Below are 16,848 nucleotides of genomic sequence, written 5' to 3'. Positions count from 1 at the left end.
GGGGGGTCCTGACGGGAGGGAAGAGGGGGGGGGCCCTGCTCCTCTTCAGTGATGGGTCTCCAGCTCCACCACGGTCCACTCGCCCTGGGGGGAGCTTCCCTGGTCCTCGGGGGAGAAGCTGCTGACGGAGGTGACCGTGGCAGAGGGCGGGGTGAGCGGGGGCAGCAGGGTGGGCCACAGGCTGCTCTCCAGGGGGCTGAGGGTGCCCCCGCCCCCGCCCGGCAGCAGCAGGAGGGGGGGGCAGCCCTCCCCCGTCAGCAGCAGCGTCTCGTTGATCAGCTGCTGGACGATGTCCACCTTCTTGCTCCAGTCCAGGTCCAGCTGCGGGCGGGGCGGGGCGCCGGAGGGGGAGGCCAGGGGGCTGTCTGGCGGGATTGGGCGCTGCTGCTCCGGACGCTCGGGCATTATGGGCGAATCGGGGGCGACGGAGACCCCGCGAGAGGGGGAGTCTTCACCTCCGTCTTCTTCCTCCGTGGCCCTCTCCTCACACCTCTGTCCAGCTTCTTTCACCAGCTCTTCTACCTCAGCCTCCTCTTCCTCATCGCTGGTCTCCATGGCCTCGTAGATGGTGCAGAGGCCAGAGGAGGGGGACAGCAGGACCGTGGTCTGGGCCTTCAGCTGCTGCTGCTGCTGTTGTTGTTGTTTCTGCTGCTGCTGCTGCTGCTGCTGCTCCAGCTCCTGCTGCCACTGCAAGATCTGCCTCCTGCGTTTCTGCTCCTCCACCTGCTGCTGCTGCAGGTGGAGCTGGAGCTGGAGGAGGTCCCGCCTCTGCTGCTCCAACTGCCTCTGCTGCTCCTGCCGGTGCCGTTCCTCCGCTTCCTGCTCCTTTTTCTCCTGCTGCTCCCGCCTGCTCCGCTCCTCCCCCTCTTCCTGCTCCTGTTTCTCCTGCCGCCTGCGCTGCTCTTCCTCATCTTCCTTCCCCTCTTCCTCCTGCTGCCTCGGCTGCTCCTCTTCCTCCCGCTGCCTCTGCCGTCCCTGCTCTCTCCCCCCCTGCGCCTGCGGCCTCTGGCGTTCCCGGCTCTGCTGCAGCTGCAGGAGCTGCTGCTGGTGCTGCTGCAGCCGGAGCAGCTGCGCGCTGGGCGGGGCGGGGGCGTGGGCGTGGCCGGGCCTCAGGGGCAGGTCCGCGGGGGGCGGCCGGGGCGGGCTCACGTGATCGCAGGGCAGCGGGCAGGGCGGTTTCCGCGGCGACGCACCTGTCCGTCCGTCCCGCTCGCAACCCCCTCCTGTGAGAGAGCCAAGAGCACTGGGGGTGTGTTACAGGCACCAGAAAAGACAGCAGGACACAAGCGCGTAAAAGAAAATGAGCTACAGGGATCAGCAGGGGAGGAACAAGGCTCCAAGACGGGGACACATCTCCATCTTAAAAACATCTAGCCAGAGAAAACATGGCTGGAAAATATACGTTACTGGAAAATGTGCAGAGAGAAGGTTTGTGGTGGAAAGGTGAAACATAAATGGAGACACGGTATGTTGGCCCTGGCCTGGTGAACGGACACGCAAGACTGAAGAGGAGGGAACAAACATGTAGACTGAGGTTTGCGCACACAGCACCCAGAGGAGAGCATTTAACTGATCAATTTCATCATTTTTTTTTTGTCCCAGGCCATTCTATCCATAAAAATGAACAAAAAGTGTGATGGCAGAGTTATGGTAAATTTACTGGTCTCTGCTGCTACAGAATCCAGGGTGTGGTCACTTTATCAGGTCTAGCTGGACAGCAGCGCGAGACACAGCTAACTGACATAATTCTGCTAGTGGACGTGTCACGCTGGTGAACTGGTATCTTGATCCAAGATTCTCTAACGGCTAAGAAGTTAAAGATCTTTGACTGAACTTGACCAGCCCGTCGGATTTTGAATTCAACCACTAAAAGGAATTCTGTTTGGACACGTGTAGCAAGGGCATAACTTCAGTTTGAATAGTGGAGGGGGGGGGGGGTTGAAAAGCATAGACCCCCGAGAACTGCAACTAGGGGGGTCCAGGGCCATGTCCCCCCAGAATTATTATTATGAACAACTATGAAATAAGAATTTCCAGTGAATTCTAAGGGGGGAATACTTCAGACTACTGATCAGCATATTCCAATCACATCATTAAATGCCCGTCTTTATTATATGAAATGATATTTTCCATCATGCTATATAATTGGAAGTTTTTTGGCCTGTTTTTTTTATATAGGGGAGGGGGGGTTGTGTAGTCCCCACCAACATTCACCCTTGTGTAGATTCACACATCTCAGTTTAAAATATAAAAATTCAAAAACTCCCATGAATTGGTATTTGGCTTCAAATGTTATCTTTCAAATAAATCACTCAAGAGAACCGTTTCATGACTCTGCACCAGATTTGGAAAGGTTGCATCAGTGCTTCATGGGAAAAGAATAAATGGCCACTCAACAGGGGAAGCCAATATGAGTGTTACAGGATGAGGACCTTCTTATTCACTACGAATCCATATTGCAGAAAACCAGAAAAAGGGAACCCTCCACATCTTCACTCTTCTGGAGGAGAACATTAAGACCTGAAAGGCATTGTGGGTAAGGACGCTGGGCAGCCTGAAACACAGCATGTAGAAAAGGGAAGCATGGGGGGGGAAATGGCAATAGAGGGCATGGGCTAGGGAGTTAGTCAAAGCAGAGAAAAACCAGATATCTAAAAACCAAAAAAAAATGGATGAGAAACTTGGATCAAAGGTTTTTTGAGTTTTTTTGTGCAATAAAGCGGCCACATCCTGTATATGCAGTAACCATTCAGAACTGTGCAGGAAACACAAAATAAAAATAAAACCAAAAGGCCAGAGAGAAAAAATGACATCCCCTCCCCACCCCCCGTGGGCTAGTTAGTCAGCAAAAGACACGTGCACAATGACAGCCTTCACCATGCAGGCGCACAGAGGTGAGAAGCACAGAGAGCTTCACCCCACATCGCCCTCACACAGGCGGTGGGGTGACATCACAAGCCTGCTCGGGTTAAACAACGCGCAGCCGAAAACAACAGAACTGGACTGATGTCTAAAACACAGGGCTGATTAACCTTTGTGAACACCAACATGCGAGAGGAAACAAAAAAAAATAAAATAAAAGATTTCACAGGAAGTGCAATCATGCAGATTTAAAAATAAACACAGTTAGGAAAAAACCAGACTTGAACAGGTGTGTGGAATCTCGTTCTCTCTCTCTCGCTCACACACACACACACACACACACACACAAATGCATGACTTGGAAAGAAAGGCTCCTCCTAGCCCAGCGTAGGCGTGTTAGGCACTGACAGCCCATAACAGGCCCGTTTCCATGGCTCTCAGTCCACTCCACACGGCCCCACACACCCGGGATGACTGAGCTGCACTGGAGGACTGGGCTGGGCTGGGCTGGGCTGGGCTGGGGGGGGGCTGGGCCGGGCCGGACTGGACTGGGCTGGGCCAGGCTGGGCTGGGCTGGGCCGGACTGGGCCGGGCCCTGAACGCAGGACAGGCATGACCGAGCAGTCACATGACCACAAGGGAAGGGCAGCAGCTGGAATGTCTTTGGCAATGATGAGTGTGCCCCCAGGGGTAAAATCTCTGGCTCCTCCTCTGGTTTTCGGGATGATGAGGATCAGGCAGGGAAGGGGAGAAGAGCAGCAGGTACGTGGCTGAGCGATGGGGGCTCCACAGTATATACCTCTCCCCCCCGCCCCCCGTACCCACACCCCCACCCCCACACACATCAATCAATCACATCACATTCACGGCCACTTACATCACCCCACTCATTAGACTGACTCCCCTGTTGGTCAGGGAAGGGGGAAAGAGTCAGTCTGTGCACATGTGTACGGTCATGGTGGGAATTCCCGTTTGTATACATGCGTACGGTCATGGTGGGAATTCCCGTGTGTACATGTGTACGGTCATAGCGGGAATTCTGGGAACGTGAGTCTGCACCGGCCTCAATGCTTCAGAGCCAAAGGGCGACGTTTCTGAAGCCGCCACCCCACAACAACAAAAGGGTAAAGGGGACACAAAATGGAGGGACCTGTTCATCCCGAAACCTGCCTTAGGCAGGTGCAGGTGCGTAGGAGTGTGTTTGTTTGGGTGGAGATGGGCTGTGTGAGAGCAGTCACACACAAACACACTTCTGGGGGTTGAGGGACAACGGGGTTGACACCAGGATTGAGAACAAGGCCACTAGAAGGGTTTTAGCCAAAATTCAATACTATAGCCTAATCACCATTGCACAGAAAGTAACTCCTGTCCAAACATGTCAGTGCAAACTACTGCCACCTGGTGCGTATCATGGCACTAGTCAATATGTGCATGAGATTTATAGTCTATCAAAATGTGATAAGGGGACTAGGGGTCAAAAAATGTTTGTGGAATTTTGAAAAACCCTTTCAGACGGAATCCAACCACCTCTTCACGACCACAATAAACTTGCAACATCAAGGATTTTATAAAATCCCTGATACTGTACAGTACGCAAATTACTGACTGTTGAAATTACATTCATAAATTATGTTCATAAAGTTTTTAACTCACTCTTGCAGGGAAACAAAATTTGTCTCATGCTAAGTTTGCAAAGCACGTTTCTTACAAAAGCCGTAAGAAACTGTACAAACTGCACAGTAAAGCCTCATGATTGTTTATAAAAAAATTTTTTAAGATCAACTAACAGCAAATGATACATTTTATTTGTGCTTGCTGAGAAATTAATTTCCACGCGAAGACACAAGTGCTGCCCCACAGAATGAATTAAAACTAAAGAACGTATAAATTTAAAACACCCACCCCCCGTCCCCTCCCTCCCCTACCCCATGTCAATAAAAACTGTCCGGGAAAAATACATCATGTTAAATATCTAATCTTTATTCAAAGCTAAAACGGTAAAGAGTCAAAAGGGAACAAAGAGAGAGGGTGTGCTAACCCTAAAGTGCAGGAGAGAGAGGAGTGTGAAGAGGGGCGGGCGTCTCGACGCGGGGGGGGGAGAAGACGAAAATAAACAAACATACAAATAAATTCATTAACATTTGTTCGGTAAAAAAGAGCAGGATAAATACACAAGGGTAGAGAGAGTTCATTCCTTTCCGTGTTTTTTTTCCTCTTTTTTTTTTTCTTTTCTTTTCCTCCTCCATTTAAGAACTTCATCGCAAGAGAGCAGTCAGTCCGTGCCAGTTCAGGGCAAATTGGATAAGCAGTGTTAATTAAAAAGGAAAAAAAAACAAACAAAACAAACAAACAAAAAGAACCATTCTAATAAGTAAATAGTAGTAGCTATTGCACATACAGGAGTTTAAGCCATATACTCATAATCATGATCATAATAGTTTCGCCACAGAGGGAAGCGGCGCTGATCGTCTTCCCTCCAACTTTCTCTCACTTTCCCTCTCTCCCTCTCGCCCTCCCTCCTAAGACATTTATCCCAACTGGAGAGGAAATGAACAGCGACGCAGGGCGGGGGGGGGGGGTTGGTGGTGGTGGGGGTGGGGGGGGCGTTATCACCGGGCGGGTCTATACGTTACCTGACAGAACGTTATCAGTCTTTTCACAAATGGCCGAGTAGTAGGGGGCCTGGGCGTCGGGGGCGTCGCCGGCGAGCTGGGCGGAGAAGGGGAGGGGCTCCGGGGCCGGGGCCCCCCCCTCGGGAAGCTCCGCCCCCGTCTTGCCGCACAGCATGTAGTGCTGCTCCTCCTCCGGGCGGGGGCGCGCCTCCCCCCCCGCGGGCGGGCCCAGCTCCTGGATGAGCGGGGCGTCCTTGGCCTCCTCCAGCAGCTGGTCCTCGTTCTCCAGGGAGAAGATCCCCGGGCTCTTGCTGCAGCTCTCCGCGCTGGAGTGGGCGTTGGAGTTGGAGGTGGAGGTGGAGGTGGTGCAGTCGAAGCCGTAGGACGCCGCCGAGTTGGCGGACTGGGGGGTGCCCCCGCCGCCCTCGCCCTCCTCCTCCTCGCCCTCGCCCTCGCGCTCCTCCAGGGCGGGCAGGCTCTGGGCGGCGGCCGGGCTGTCGAAGGCCATGTTGTCGATGCCGCGCGCGTCGGGCTCGCTGATCTGCATCTCGCCCTCCGTGTCGCTGGCCTCGTCGGCCGAGGAGGAGGAGGAGGAGGAGGCGGGGGACGACGTGGCCGACTCCGGGGCCGTGGAGGGGCCGCCCAGCAGCTCGTCGGCCGGCAGGGTCTCCGCCTCCTCTTCCTCCTCCTCCTCATCCTCGTCGGCCAGGTCGTGCGCCGCGTGGGGCGGCGGGGGCGGGGCCTGTGCCGGCGGGGGCGGGGCCAGCTCCTCCGAGCCGCTGCCGTACCGGCGCAGCTCCTCCGGCGTGCTGGTGTTGCTGCTGCTCTGGGCCGCCAGCTCCGCCCCGCTCAGCGTGCTGGACTGCGACATGCCCCCCGCCGGGGGCGCCCCCAGGGGGCGGGCCGAGTCCCGGGCTAGCGGGACGGGGACCAGGGCGGGGGTGCTGAGCTCCAGCCAGGCCTGCGCGGGGGACTGGGTGGGCGTTTCGGGGTCCGGGGCCCAGGGCTCGGAGGGCCCGGTCAGCAGGTCGGCCGCTTGCTGAGGCAGCTGGGAGAAGGGGTCGGCGAATGGGTTGCACTGGGACCAGGGGGCGGGCGGGGCCAGGGGCGGGGCTAGGGGCGGGGCCGTGGGCGGGGCGCGGTTCAGGTTGTCCAGGCGCTCGTCCTCGGCGAAGTCGTCCTCGTCCACGTTGCCGTAGCTCTCCAGCCCGCTCTCGGTCACGCCCTCGCTGGCCATCTCCACGTCTTCGTCCTCCTCCTCATCCTCGCCCTCGTGCCGTACCCTGGGAGGGTCCTCCGCCCGCTCCGAGCCCACCTCCATGTCGCACACCGGGTCTTCGTCATCGTCCTCCTCGTTGGTGGGGGTGTCGGGCACCTTGTCGGGGGAGCTGGCAGACGCTCCCTTCAGGCTGGCATCGCCCAGGAGGTCCGCGCTCTCCAGCACACCTGGAGCGCTCAGCTCTGACGCCCCCTGGTGGCTCGCCTCCTCCAGCTCCGCAGCCAGCGCCCCGCCCCGCCACACGGGCCCGGCCGGGCCTGCAGAACCCGGCTGAGCCTGCTCCACGGGCAGAGTGCCGCTCACGCCCTCCCGCTCTTCCTCCCCCAGCTCTTCATCGTCGTTGATTTCCTCGTCGGCCTTTTCCAGGGCCTCCCCTCGCTCGGGGAGGAGGCAGCTGGGAGCCGCGGCGGCGGCGGCGGCGTGGAGCTCGCTGGGAACGGACTCCGCCGCCTCCGGCTCAGCCGCCTGACTCACCAGCGCCACTGCCGCCACAGGAACCAGCGCCTCCTGCCCGTCTTCCACTTCCTGTTCCGGCCTGTCGGCGCCCGGGCTCAGTGGAGCTCCCACAGACGGTGGCGGCCCCTCTGGTTCCAGGGGCAAAGGCGCAGGAGCGGCGGGCGAGGACGCAGGGGACAGCGGAGCCACAATGGCCGCCGGAGTTTCCGCCGGAGCCTGGGGCTGCTGGGCAGGAAGGCCCACGGCCTCGCTCTCCACTCCGCTCACGACAGACAGAGAGGGCGGAGCCTCCTCCGGCTCCTCCCCCTGGGACCCGGCAGGCTGCGGGGCCTCCGCGGGGGGCGGTTGTTCGGCCGCTACCATGGCGATGGCGGCGGCGGTGGCGACGGCAGTGGTGGCGACGGCAGCTGCGGTCACGGCGGTGGCAGTGGCAGTGGCGGCGGCGGCGGGGGGCTGGGTCTTCTTGGCGGGCTCCCCGCTGGCAGAGAGGGGCTGCACCGTCTGCGTGGGCTTGGACCCACGCTTGACCGCCAGCGGGGTGCTGCTGCCCACCGCCTTCCTGGGGCTGGGCGTGGCCGTCTTGGCGAGGCCGAGCCGGGGCCCGGCGGCGGCGGCGCGGGGGCTGGCCTTCACTTCCGCCGTGGCGGTGGGCTTGGCGTCCTGCGGCTTGGGCCGGGAGGGCTTGGCGTCCGCGGCCTTGGCGCCGGCGGCCGGCCGCTTGGCGGCGGCAGCGGCCGTGTCGGGCCGGGCGGCGGCGGCGGCTGCTTTGGGAGCCTCGGGTTTAGAGGGTCGGGCCGGTGAAGGCCGGGCGGGGGCTGCCGCTGCTGCCGCCGGTTTCTTGGCCGCCGCTGCGGTCGGTCGGCTAACATCTACAAACACAGAGAGAAGAGAAACGATAAACACAGCGCCCAGCGCACCAGGCAGGCAGCAGGCAGGCAGGCAGGCAGCAGGCAGGGGTAACCAGGCAAACCGACCCGGCTGCATTACACTGGAGGGAAATAAAAGCGGCATCAGGACAAGCAGCCAGAGGGGGAAACGCTGGTCTCGTCAGCCTTACGGGCTCCGCATCGTGCCTGCTGGGTGCCATGGGAACGGGAGCAGCGTGCGCTGGCACTGACGGACACGCTGCTCACACTGAAACCACAGACCACTAATGAATGACTGGGTCTCAGAACGTCTCTCCATTGTGTCGTTTTCATTACAGTTAGGAATTTCTCTTTTCCATGCGGTAAAGCTTTAAAAATGGGTTCATTTTCGCAGATAAAGTTAAGGGCCTCAAACGTCCTGGGGAGCAGAAAACTACACCACCCCATTTATCAAGCGGCCACACCCCCTCATGGATTTAAGAGCGAAGAGAACCAAACACAAACATAGCTGGCACAGCCCATTATATTCCACAGCACACGCGTCAGGCACAGGCCTTGTGTTCCAAGTATACGTGTCAGACAGCACTAATACATTTCAGACATATACAGGAAGTTGACTGACAGGAGCCCAGGGTGGCAGTGGGGAGTGGATTAGTATGCTTTCAGTGTGAAACAGACCCATCTCTCTGTCACTCTCAGCCCTGCACACGAGTAGCGCAGCTAGGACCACATCCGCTCAGCCTCAAAACAGAAATCACCTAAAAAGAGGTCCCCCAGACTGCCTCATTGCAAATCACAGGTTCCCTTTACTCCCCTAAGGGAACAGAGTCCTCTCTATTGCCCAGGACACGCGTTATCTTGGGCCTCTGAATGTGTACCTTTCTTTGCAGGAGCTGCGGTCTTGGTGGGCGGCACTGCTGCGCTGCGACCAGCAGGGGGAGCTGTGGCACCTGCTCTGGAGGAGGAGGGTTTGGTGGAGGTGGCGGCTGCCTTTGCCGCCGCTGCCGTCGTGGTGGTGGTGGGGGCGGGTCGAGAGGCCAGAGGAACGGTGGCAGGCCTGGAAAAGCAGAACCGCGTTAGAGAGCGCATCCAGGAGGTTACTTGGAATTCAGAACATTCTAGATTATAACAGACTGCTTCTGAGAGACGTTACATCACGCTTGGCATGTCACATGAGACAGATTACATCACGAGCACAACATTTGTACCGATGCTGTAGACTTCTTGGAATTTTATTCCAGAGCTCGATCAGATGCCACCGACATGGTGGTATAACTGACCTCATTTAGTGCCCACAGAATAAAAAATAAAAAAAAGTGTCCATGCCAGCTGTAGGTTTGGCAGGCAAACAGCTGAAATTCCACAGATGTTGTCCATTTGAGGAATTTCCGCTGTTTGCAGTCACCTCAAAGCACAGCCAAACGAAAGCCCTGCCACTCCATTAGAGAGAATAACGTTCACACGGTTATCTACTTTGTCACAAACTGAATTAATCATCCGATACGCTGTTTAGTCATTTCTCCAGCAGTGTGGGCGGGGGGGGGAGGAGTTAGCAGGAGAGTGAGTGAGTGTGTGAGAGAGAGAGAGTGAGTGTGTGAGAGAGTGAGTGAGTGAGTGAGTGAGTGAGTGAGTGTGAGAGAGTGAGAGAGAGAGCGAGTGAGCGAGTGAGCGAGTGAGTGAGTGAGTGAGTGAGTGAGTGAGTGAGTGTGTGAGAGAGTGTGAGAGAGTGTGAGAGAGTGTGAGAGAGAGAGAGTGAGTGTGAGTGAGTGAGTGTGAGAGCGAGAGTGTGTGTGCTGGAGAGGTGATTTGGGGTAGAGGGATGTGGAGCAGGGAGAGGTGATTTGGGGTAGAGGGATGTGGAGCAGCGAGAGGAGAGGGATAAAGGGAGGTTTGTGAGGCAGGTTTCTCTCCCTCTGAGGGGCCGAGCTGAAAGGGCGTTTATTCCCCAGCGATGAAGCCCTCATTTACTGAAGCACCCCCCCCCCCCCCATCCCCCCATCCCATTCCCCCGCATCCCCACCCCCCCCATCATCCCCCATCCTCATCCCCACCCCCCCTCCTCATCATCACCCCCCCCCATCCCTACACGTTCCGGAGAGGAGCAGCTGAGGGGAAGTCTCAGTGCCCGGGAGGGGTGGGGGATGGGGGGCTGGGGGCTGATTGGCACACGGCCCGCTCCAGTCAGCGCTCTGACTAAACCCCACATGACCTTCACCCGTGTCAGGGCGACGAGCATCGCCCGCCGGCGCCCGCCGCCATCGCGGCCAGCGCGCGGGACGTTAGCCTACATACGGCCGCGGCGGCGTTGCCTCGGTCCGAGCTACGCCGAGGAGAAAAACGTGCAAACGAACACGTCACATGACATAAGGGGGGGGGGGGGAGTGTTCTTTCCACCCAGTCAGCTCTTTGCTCTGACAGAAAGAAAAAAAAAAAGCAATGATTAAATAGCTCTGCAGTTCAAGGCCCACTTTACCACGCCGGAGCAGAACATGTTCCAAGGCGACACGATCCTGCTGCTCAAACAACACTGAGGGAATGAACACAGACGGCTCCAAAACTAGACAGGAAGGCCTGATGGGGGGGGAAGAGTAAAATGAGAGAGTGAAAATGACACCATTTACACTGGTCCAGGGCATCAGCTCAGCCAGGTAGACTCATTTGCAAGAAGAAGAAAGAAAAAAAAAAAAAAGCTAAGTGACTGAAACCAAGGACAGATGACTCATCTGTTCAAACAGAATGCAAAAAAAGGCAGTGTGGTAGAACTAAAAAAAGGAGGTGGAGAAAGAGGGAGGAGAAGCCTTGGGAGAGGAAGTGGTGGAGAGGAGGAGAGGTCTGGACGGCTGTGGAGGCACGATACGGGTCACACGGGAGACAAAGACCAACTGAATAACACAGATACAGGGCAGAGCAAGCCCTAACTTAACCACAGTCAGCCTCACAGGCCTGAACCTCAACACAGTCGGTCTCACAGAGAATCAGCTGTGAGCAGGCCTGAACCTCAACACAGTCAGTATCACAGAGAATCAGCTGTGAGCAGGCCTCAACCTCAACACAGTCAGTCTCACAGAGAATCAGCTGTGAGCAGCACAGTCAGTCTCACAGAGAATCAGCTGTGAGCAGTTGTCACTCACAGAGATCGCTCGTGAGAGCACAGTCAGTCTCACAGAGAATCAGCTGTGACGCACATCAGTCTCAATCAGCTACACACAGTCAGTCTCACAGAGAATCAGCGTGGCGCACGTCAGCCGAGAATCAGCTGGACGTTCAGCTCACCCGAGGAGGCGCTGCCGGGGGTGGGGGGGGCGGGTTCGCGGGTGCAGGCAGACGGAAAACGCCGCGTCACTCGTGCGATCACACGCCATTAACCTAACGACCGCGTTACCCTCCGCCTCACTAGCGGGCCCTCAGACACGAGGGGGCGGGGCCGAGCGGGAACGCGAGGAGAAACGGCGTGGGACGGTCATGACAGCGCGGGCACGGGGCGGGGGGGGGTGAAAAACTGTCCCACCCCCCCTCCTGCCCCACCCTCCCGCCGCCCCGCTCCGACCCCAGCATGAGGAGTTTGCGGGACTCCCACGCCGTGCCTGCTGCGCTGGCCGTTAACAGCGGTCCAGCGACGCGGGAAGCTTCGGGCCTTAAGACACCTCCGGAACACCGGGCTCGGTCGCCGCCGGGGCCTTCAAGAGCGAGCCGCTGGGGCCTTCAAGAGGGAGCCGCTGGGCCGGAGCCGCTGGGATGCGTTTCACCCAGGAAGCGAGCGATGTCACAAGAGCACCTGCTGAATAATACAACACAACGCCGCCTTTAACTCAAGAGCCAGCCGTGCGTAAGAGCGCAGGAACACGCGGCAGGAAAGGCAGGCATTACCGCTGCTTAGCTACCCACGCCAACTTTCAAATACACAAACATACGAAACAAACAAACAAACGTACGGACTCTTTAAAATACTTCACTGTCACTTTGTTATGGCCGACAATCACTCTCCACACTTATTTAACCCAATCGCTTGAAAATCGACCGAGTCTCTGCTCAAAGCATCACCCACCACACCCCACCCCCCTACCTCTCTCCATCATCTCTATCAAGTCAAGTTGTGGTGATATTACCGCGGTTTCATATTTTTCCTTTTCTGGGCTTGTTTTTACACATTCTGAGGATTTGTCATTTGGTTCCGGTAAGCCTAGTTTCCTAGTTTACTTGCATTAGCCCTATAGTGATTTAGCATACACTCACAGGTCTGGGTACGCAGTTAGCCAGGTTCTGGCACAACTGCTCATTAAAGCCAAATGAATGCATTCCTGTTTTTTAGCACTGAGGTATTGGAAAGGGTTTTGAATGATCGATTACTATATAGGTAAAATTCAAGCGACACTTTAACAATGATCTTCATTCGGATAAGTATCGGTGTAACATTTTCCCAGTGGACGCGTCCAGCCGAATTTCCAAATGACTAACGTAGAACTGATTAAAATACATACATCCTTATTTGGTCTGTCCTACCCCTAAGCTACTATAAGACACCGAGTTGAAATCCCTGAGAAAAACAGCACAGTTCTCGCCCCAGTAGGAAGTGAAGACGCACTCTGGCTGTTTCTGAGCGCGCAGAGGCTCTAACGGAGCGGAATGTTTACAGCGTTCTGTTCAGTGACATCATCGACGCCTCCACGCCACAGGGCTTCAGGCACACCCTCATTATGGCCGCTGGTCTATAAGTAGAGCGGGGCAGAAGTGCACTGAGGCTTGTGAATTCAGGGGGCAGTGGGTCATAATTAAATGTTAGTCATTTACAAGATGCCAGGAGGCACACAGAGAAGCCATAAAAGTCCCAAACTGTTGCCAGTGGGTTTTTTTTTTTTTTTTCTAATTTTATAAGGCAGTCGCATTAATTGCATATTTCACAATAATTAAAATAATTGGGCTGCCTGGTGTGTCACTATGCGAGATCAAAGTCAGGCCCCAGTTTAAATGAGGCGCATCTAACCCATCCGAAAGCACAGTTAACCCAACCAAGAATACACAGACGCACGCAGACGCACGCAGACGCTCGCAGACGCTCGCAGACCCACACATGCAGACACACGCAGACGCTCGCAGACCCACGCACACAGACCCACGCAGACCCACGCACACGCACGCAGACGCACGCAGACGCACGCAGACGCACGCAGACGCTCGCACACAGACCCACACAGACGTCCGCAGACACACGCAGACAGACGCACGCAGACGCACACACACACACACTCAGACGAGCCGAGAGGGAAAGCCAGAATCCCGATGAGAGGTCGTCTCACTTATTAAAAATGAAATTTTAATTAAGCAGCAAAGCCAGGGGAAAGGGGGGGGGGGGGCAGGGGGGGCTGCGCAGGAATCTCACTCTCCCATGATGCTCCCTGACTGAGGCCCGCTTACAGAGCCACACAACGCTCAGGCCGAAACAGTAAGAGTGCTTCGGTTTCTTTGTTTCGCACGTTCCCCAAAAAAGGATTTTTAAAAAATCTCCTCTTCGCTCGCGAAGCTTCGCTCCATAGCTTTTTCAGGCTGGTTCCAATTTCACACAGAGAACAGGGGCTAGTAAGACACACACACAGGGCAGGGGGTAGTAAAAGAGTAGGACAAGGGTCCTCAATCTTATCCAGAAAGGGCCGGTGTGGGTGCAGGCTTTTGTTCCAACCAAGCAGTGACACACCTGAGTCTACTAATTAACCCCCTGGAATCTTTGCTTAGCACCTCGATTAGCAGAATCAGGTGTGTAACTGCTTGGTTTGAATGAAAGCCTGCACCCACACTGGCCCTTTCTGGATAAGATAGAGGACTCCTGGAGCAGGAGGTTGTAATGGGCTGACATGATCATCAGTGGCAGGTTTATAAAAAAAATAAAAAATAAAAACAGGCTCCAACGCTGACAGCGTTGAGTGTTCACACCTCCATTAATCCATTAACAAAGAGCGAGCCAGACTGACACCGCCATGTGGAGCCGAGCCGGCAGCCCCAGCCCCTAGCCCCGCCCCCCTGCCACTGAGCGGCTGCCTGCCAGATGCTCACACAGCGCCCACGCGCTCATGGGTCTTACAGCGATCAGTCAGACTGACAGCGGTGTGCGGAGCTGAGCCTGCAGCCCCCAGCCCCGCCCCCCTGTCACTCAGAGCGGCTGCCTGCCAGATGCTCGCACAGGGGCCACACGCGCCTTACAGTGATCGGTCAGGCAGCAGCACGTCAGGATAAATGGGATTTAAGCACAAAGCGCCCTCTCCACCCCCCCCCCACCTCTCAAATTCAGAGTGAAGTGACAAGTCTGCTTCACAGAGCACAGGTCTCTCCTGCACCCGCACAAAACATAAAACCCCCCAGGGGACACTGAGTGAGAGAGGTGCGGTGGAGGCGGGGGGAGGGAACGAAATGAGGGTTTCAAACATAAAGAGAGGACGACCGTCAGCCAGTAGCAGAGGACCAGAGCCCGTGTGTGTGTGTGGAATGAGCAGAGTCAGTCCTCACTGGCCCTGCTGCATACGAAGCCCTGGAAATCCACAGTGCGCACACGTTCCCACGATGCACAGCCACACGCCTCTCCCCGCACAGCCCAGCTGCATTATGGGAAGGATCTGCCACACCCGCGAAGTGACGCTCCTCCCCCCTCCTTAGCCTTCTATCCCTCCTTCCTCTGCTCTCCCTCCATCTGCTGTACATCTCCCCGACCGCCTGTATACCTCTTACTCTCCCTCACAGCCCATTTCACTCCTCCCTCCCCCCTCTCTCCCTCGCTCCCTCTCCTCTCAGCAGGCAGTGATGTTCTATTCCATCGCTCAGGGACTCATGGGTAATTCAGCAGTACAGCATCAGTGGGGCTCTGACCAAGGCTGGCGGCTCCCTACAGTTACCTCAGCGCTTACATCAGCGCTTACATCAGTGAGACCGGACAGGGCTCAGCGTGCACATGCTCACACGCGTACCACACACACACACACTTACCACAAGCACACACATAGACACGCACACAGAGTACAACCACCTGGTATGTCGTACAACACACGCGCGCAGACACACACACTTTCCATTAGCAGTGCTATTGCACACGGTACAAGCATCCGTTAATGCACTAGTGTACATCCTGTTCCACACACAGCAAGTGCACACAGGAAGTCCGCTCCATTGTGCTGGAACTACAGTAACTGGTGCCATGCAGACCCTCTGCTTGCATGCAATACCCACGAGGCACTGCCACTAAGAATCAAACCAACATGAGGACAGCGATGACACCCACCCACTAACACACCATATACACACAATCACACACCCATCTCCACATACACACATCCCCACACCCACACAAACACAGCCACAAACACACACCAATCCAAACAAACACACATCCACACACCCACAAACACACACCAATCCACACAAACACACATCCACACACCCATAAACACACACCAATCCATACAAACACACATCCACACACCCACAAACACACACCAATCCACACAAGCACACATCTACAGCCACCCACACCCGCATGCACACCCGCGCACAGCTGGCCACTGGTGAAGGAAGTGCATCGTCACTTCCCAAGTCTCCAGCAGGAAGTGGGCAGACGCGCGGTAGGCAGGGATAAGGAGACCCTGTACCCAGCCCCCAGGAGGCCAGCAGAGAGGGGGGGTCTGACTGAGGGGGGTGGGGGGGTGGGGACTGCACTCATTTAATAAAGAGCAGAATTACTGAGGAAGCAGGACAGAGGCTAATCTAATCACACAGGGAGTTTAATGGCACTGTCACAGCCAATCAGAGGCAGCGCAGAGAAAAGGGGGGGGGGGTGCAGTGCAAGTGAACAGGAGCCTGGACGTGTGGCACCCGCTCCGAAAACCCAATCAGCCCCGCCAGCTGCCCCCAGGAGCTGCTCCAGTATATATCCAGCTGTATAACTGGATACAATGCAAGTCGCTCTGGATAATGCCTGTAATGTAATGTAATGAAGACATTCGACTCAACACCGCGCACTCTGAACGGAAACGGGGTGAACAGGGATTACGCAATGTAACGCAGCGCGATCCGTAGCCACATTCCAGTTAGCGTATCTGGCATGTTAATCAGCATGCGCCCTCAACGATTCAGCTACGAACCTGAACAAACGCGACGCGTCTAACGCACTGAACGTTTTTTTAACGTGCACAGCTGAACTACTGTTCACCGGCTGTGTTACGGACTGAGCTGCCGGCAGTTAAAAGGCCCGAGCGGATTCCTGAGGAATCGGTTAACTGGACCACGGGGGGCGTAAGACGACGCTGGACTACCACAGACGCACGGCGGGCAGAGCGGTCAGGATCACAAGAGGCGATCAGGCGACGCAGGCCGGAGGACTCCGCAAGCGCTAACCGCTCAGTGAACGCCTGCCTGCCACGTTTACGCAACTTTCAGTGCACAGGCTCCGCCCCCCAGCACTCTCCTCATAGGGAGGGGCAAAAAAAAAAAAATAAAAAATAAAAAAATTTACCACGCCATTGGATCCCTTACCTGGTTGCCTTGGGAACAGTCGGCCTATCGGTTTTGGTCAGAGCAGCCGTGCTGGGTTTGGAGGGAGCTGCAGAGGCTGGCCTGGGAGCTACTGGTGATTGGGGGAGGAGGAGGGGGGGAGACAGGAAGTTGGAATGGAAAAAGTGAATGATGGAATGAGCGCAGTAGAGACAGAGAGAGAGAGAGAGAGAGAGAATAAAAGTGTCATTTATCAAGGAAAAACTGACCTTCGTAAGCAAAACCATCTTCTCAAGTAATCATG

The 16,848-nt window shown here is 56.2% G+C and overlaps 2 protein-coding genes across 5 annotated transcripts in view; both read right to left on the bottom strand.

The window, feature by feature from the left end:
* Positions 1-45: 45 nt before the first annotated feature.
* LOC135248614 (putative mediator of RNA polymerase II transcription subunit 26) lies at positions 46-3,856 on the bottom strand. Its single transcript, XM_064323437.1, has 3 exons — positions 3,851-3,856; positions 3,328-3,457; positions 46-1,223 (listed from the first exon to the last, which is right to left on the bottom strand). Exons 1-3 carry the CDS (start codon positions 3,854-3,856, stop codon positions 46-48), a joined length of 1,314 nt encoding a protein of 437 aa, XP_064179507.1.
* Positions 3,857-4,821: 965 nt separating this feature from the next.
* Positions 4,822-16,848, bottom strand: part of LOC135248964 (nascent polypeptide-associated complex subunit alpha, muscle-specific form-like) — a 28,752-nt gene continuing 16,725 nt past the window's right edge. For 3 of the 4 annotated variants that reach the window (XM_064324087.1, XM_064324089.1, XM_064324088.1), the window contains exons 3-5: positions 16,587-16,677; positions 8,954-9,132; positions 4,822-8,078 (exon numbers count right to left, since the gene is read on the bottom strand). In XM_064324087.1, coding sequence (XP_064180157.1) covers positions 5,485-8,078; positions 8,954-9,132; positions 16,587-16,677 — 2,864 coding nt within the window. In that variant the 3' untranslated portion in view covers positions 4,822-5,484. The remainder of the gene's footprint in view (positions 8,079-8,953; positions 9,133-16,586; positions 16,678-16,848) is intronic. The other variant, XM_064324090.1, reaches the window with a different exon arrangement.

The sequence above is a fragment of the Anguilla rostrata genome, chromosome 2, assembly GCF_018555375.3.
Source record: "Anguilla rostrata isolate EN2019 chromosome 2, ASM1855537v3, whole genome shotgun sequence".
NCBI classification, from domain to species: Eukaryota; Metazoa; Chordata; class Actinopteri; order Anguilliformes; family Anguillidae; genus Anguilla; species Anguilla rostrata.
Note: the sequence above shows the minus strand (reverse complement) of the source record. Positions and strands in the feature narration are given on the sequence as shown.

Coding starts and splice junctions, on each gene's coding strand:
- LOC135248614 (XM_064323437.1), bottom strand. Junction 1,224..3,327: donor GTGCAGCTCAGTCATCCCGG/GTGTGTGGGGCC, acceptor GCTCTCTCACAG/GAGGGGGTTGCGAGCGGGAC.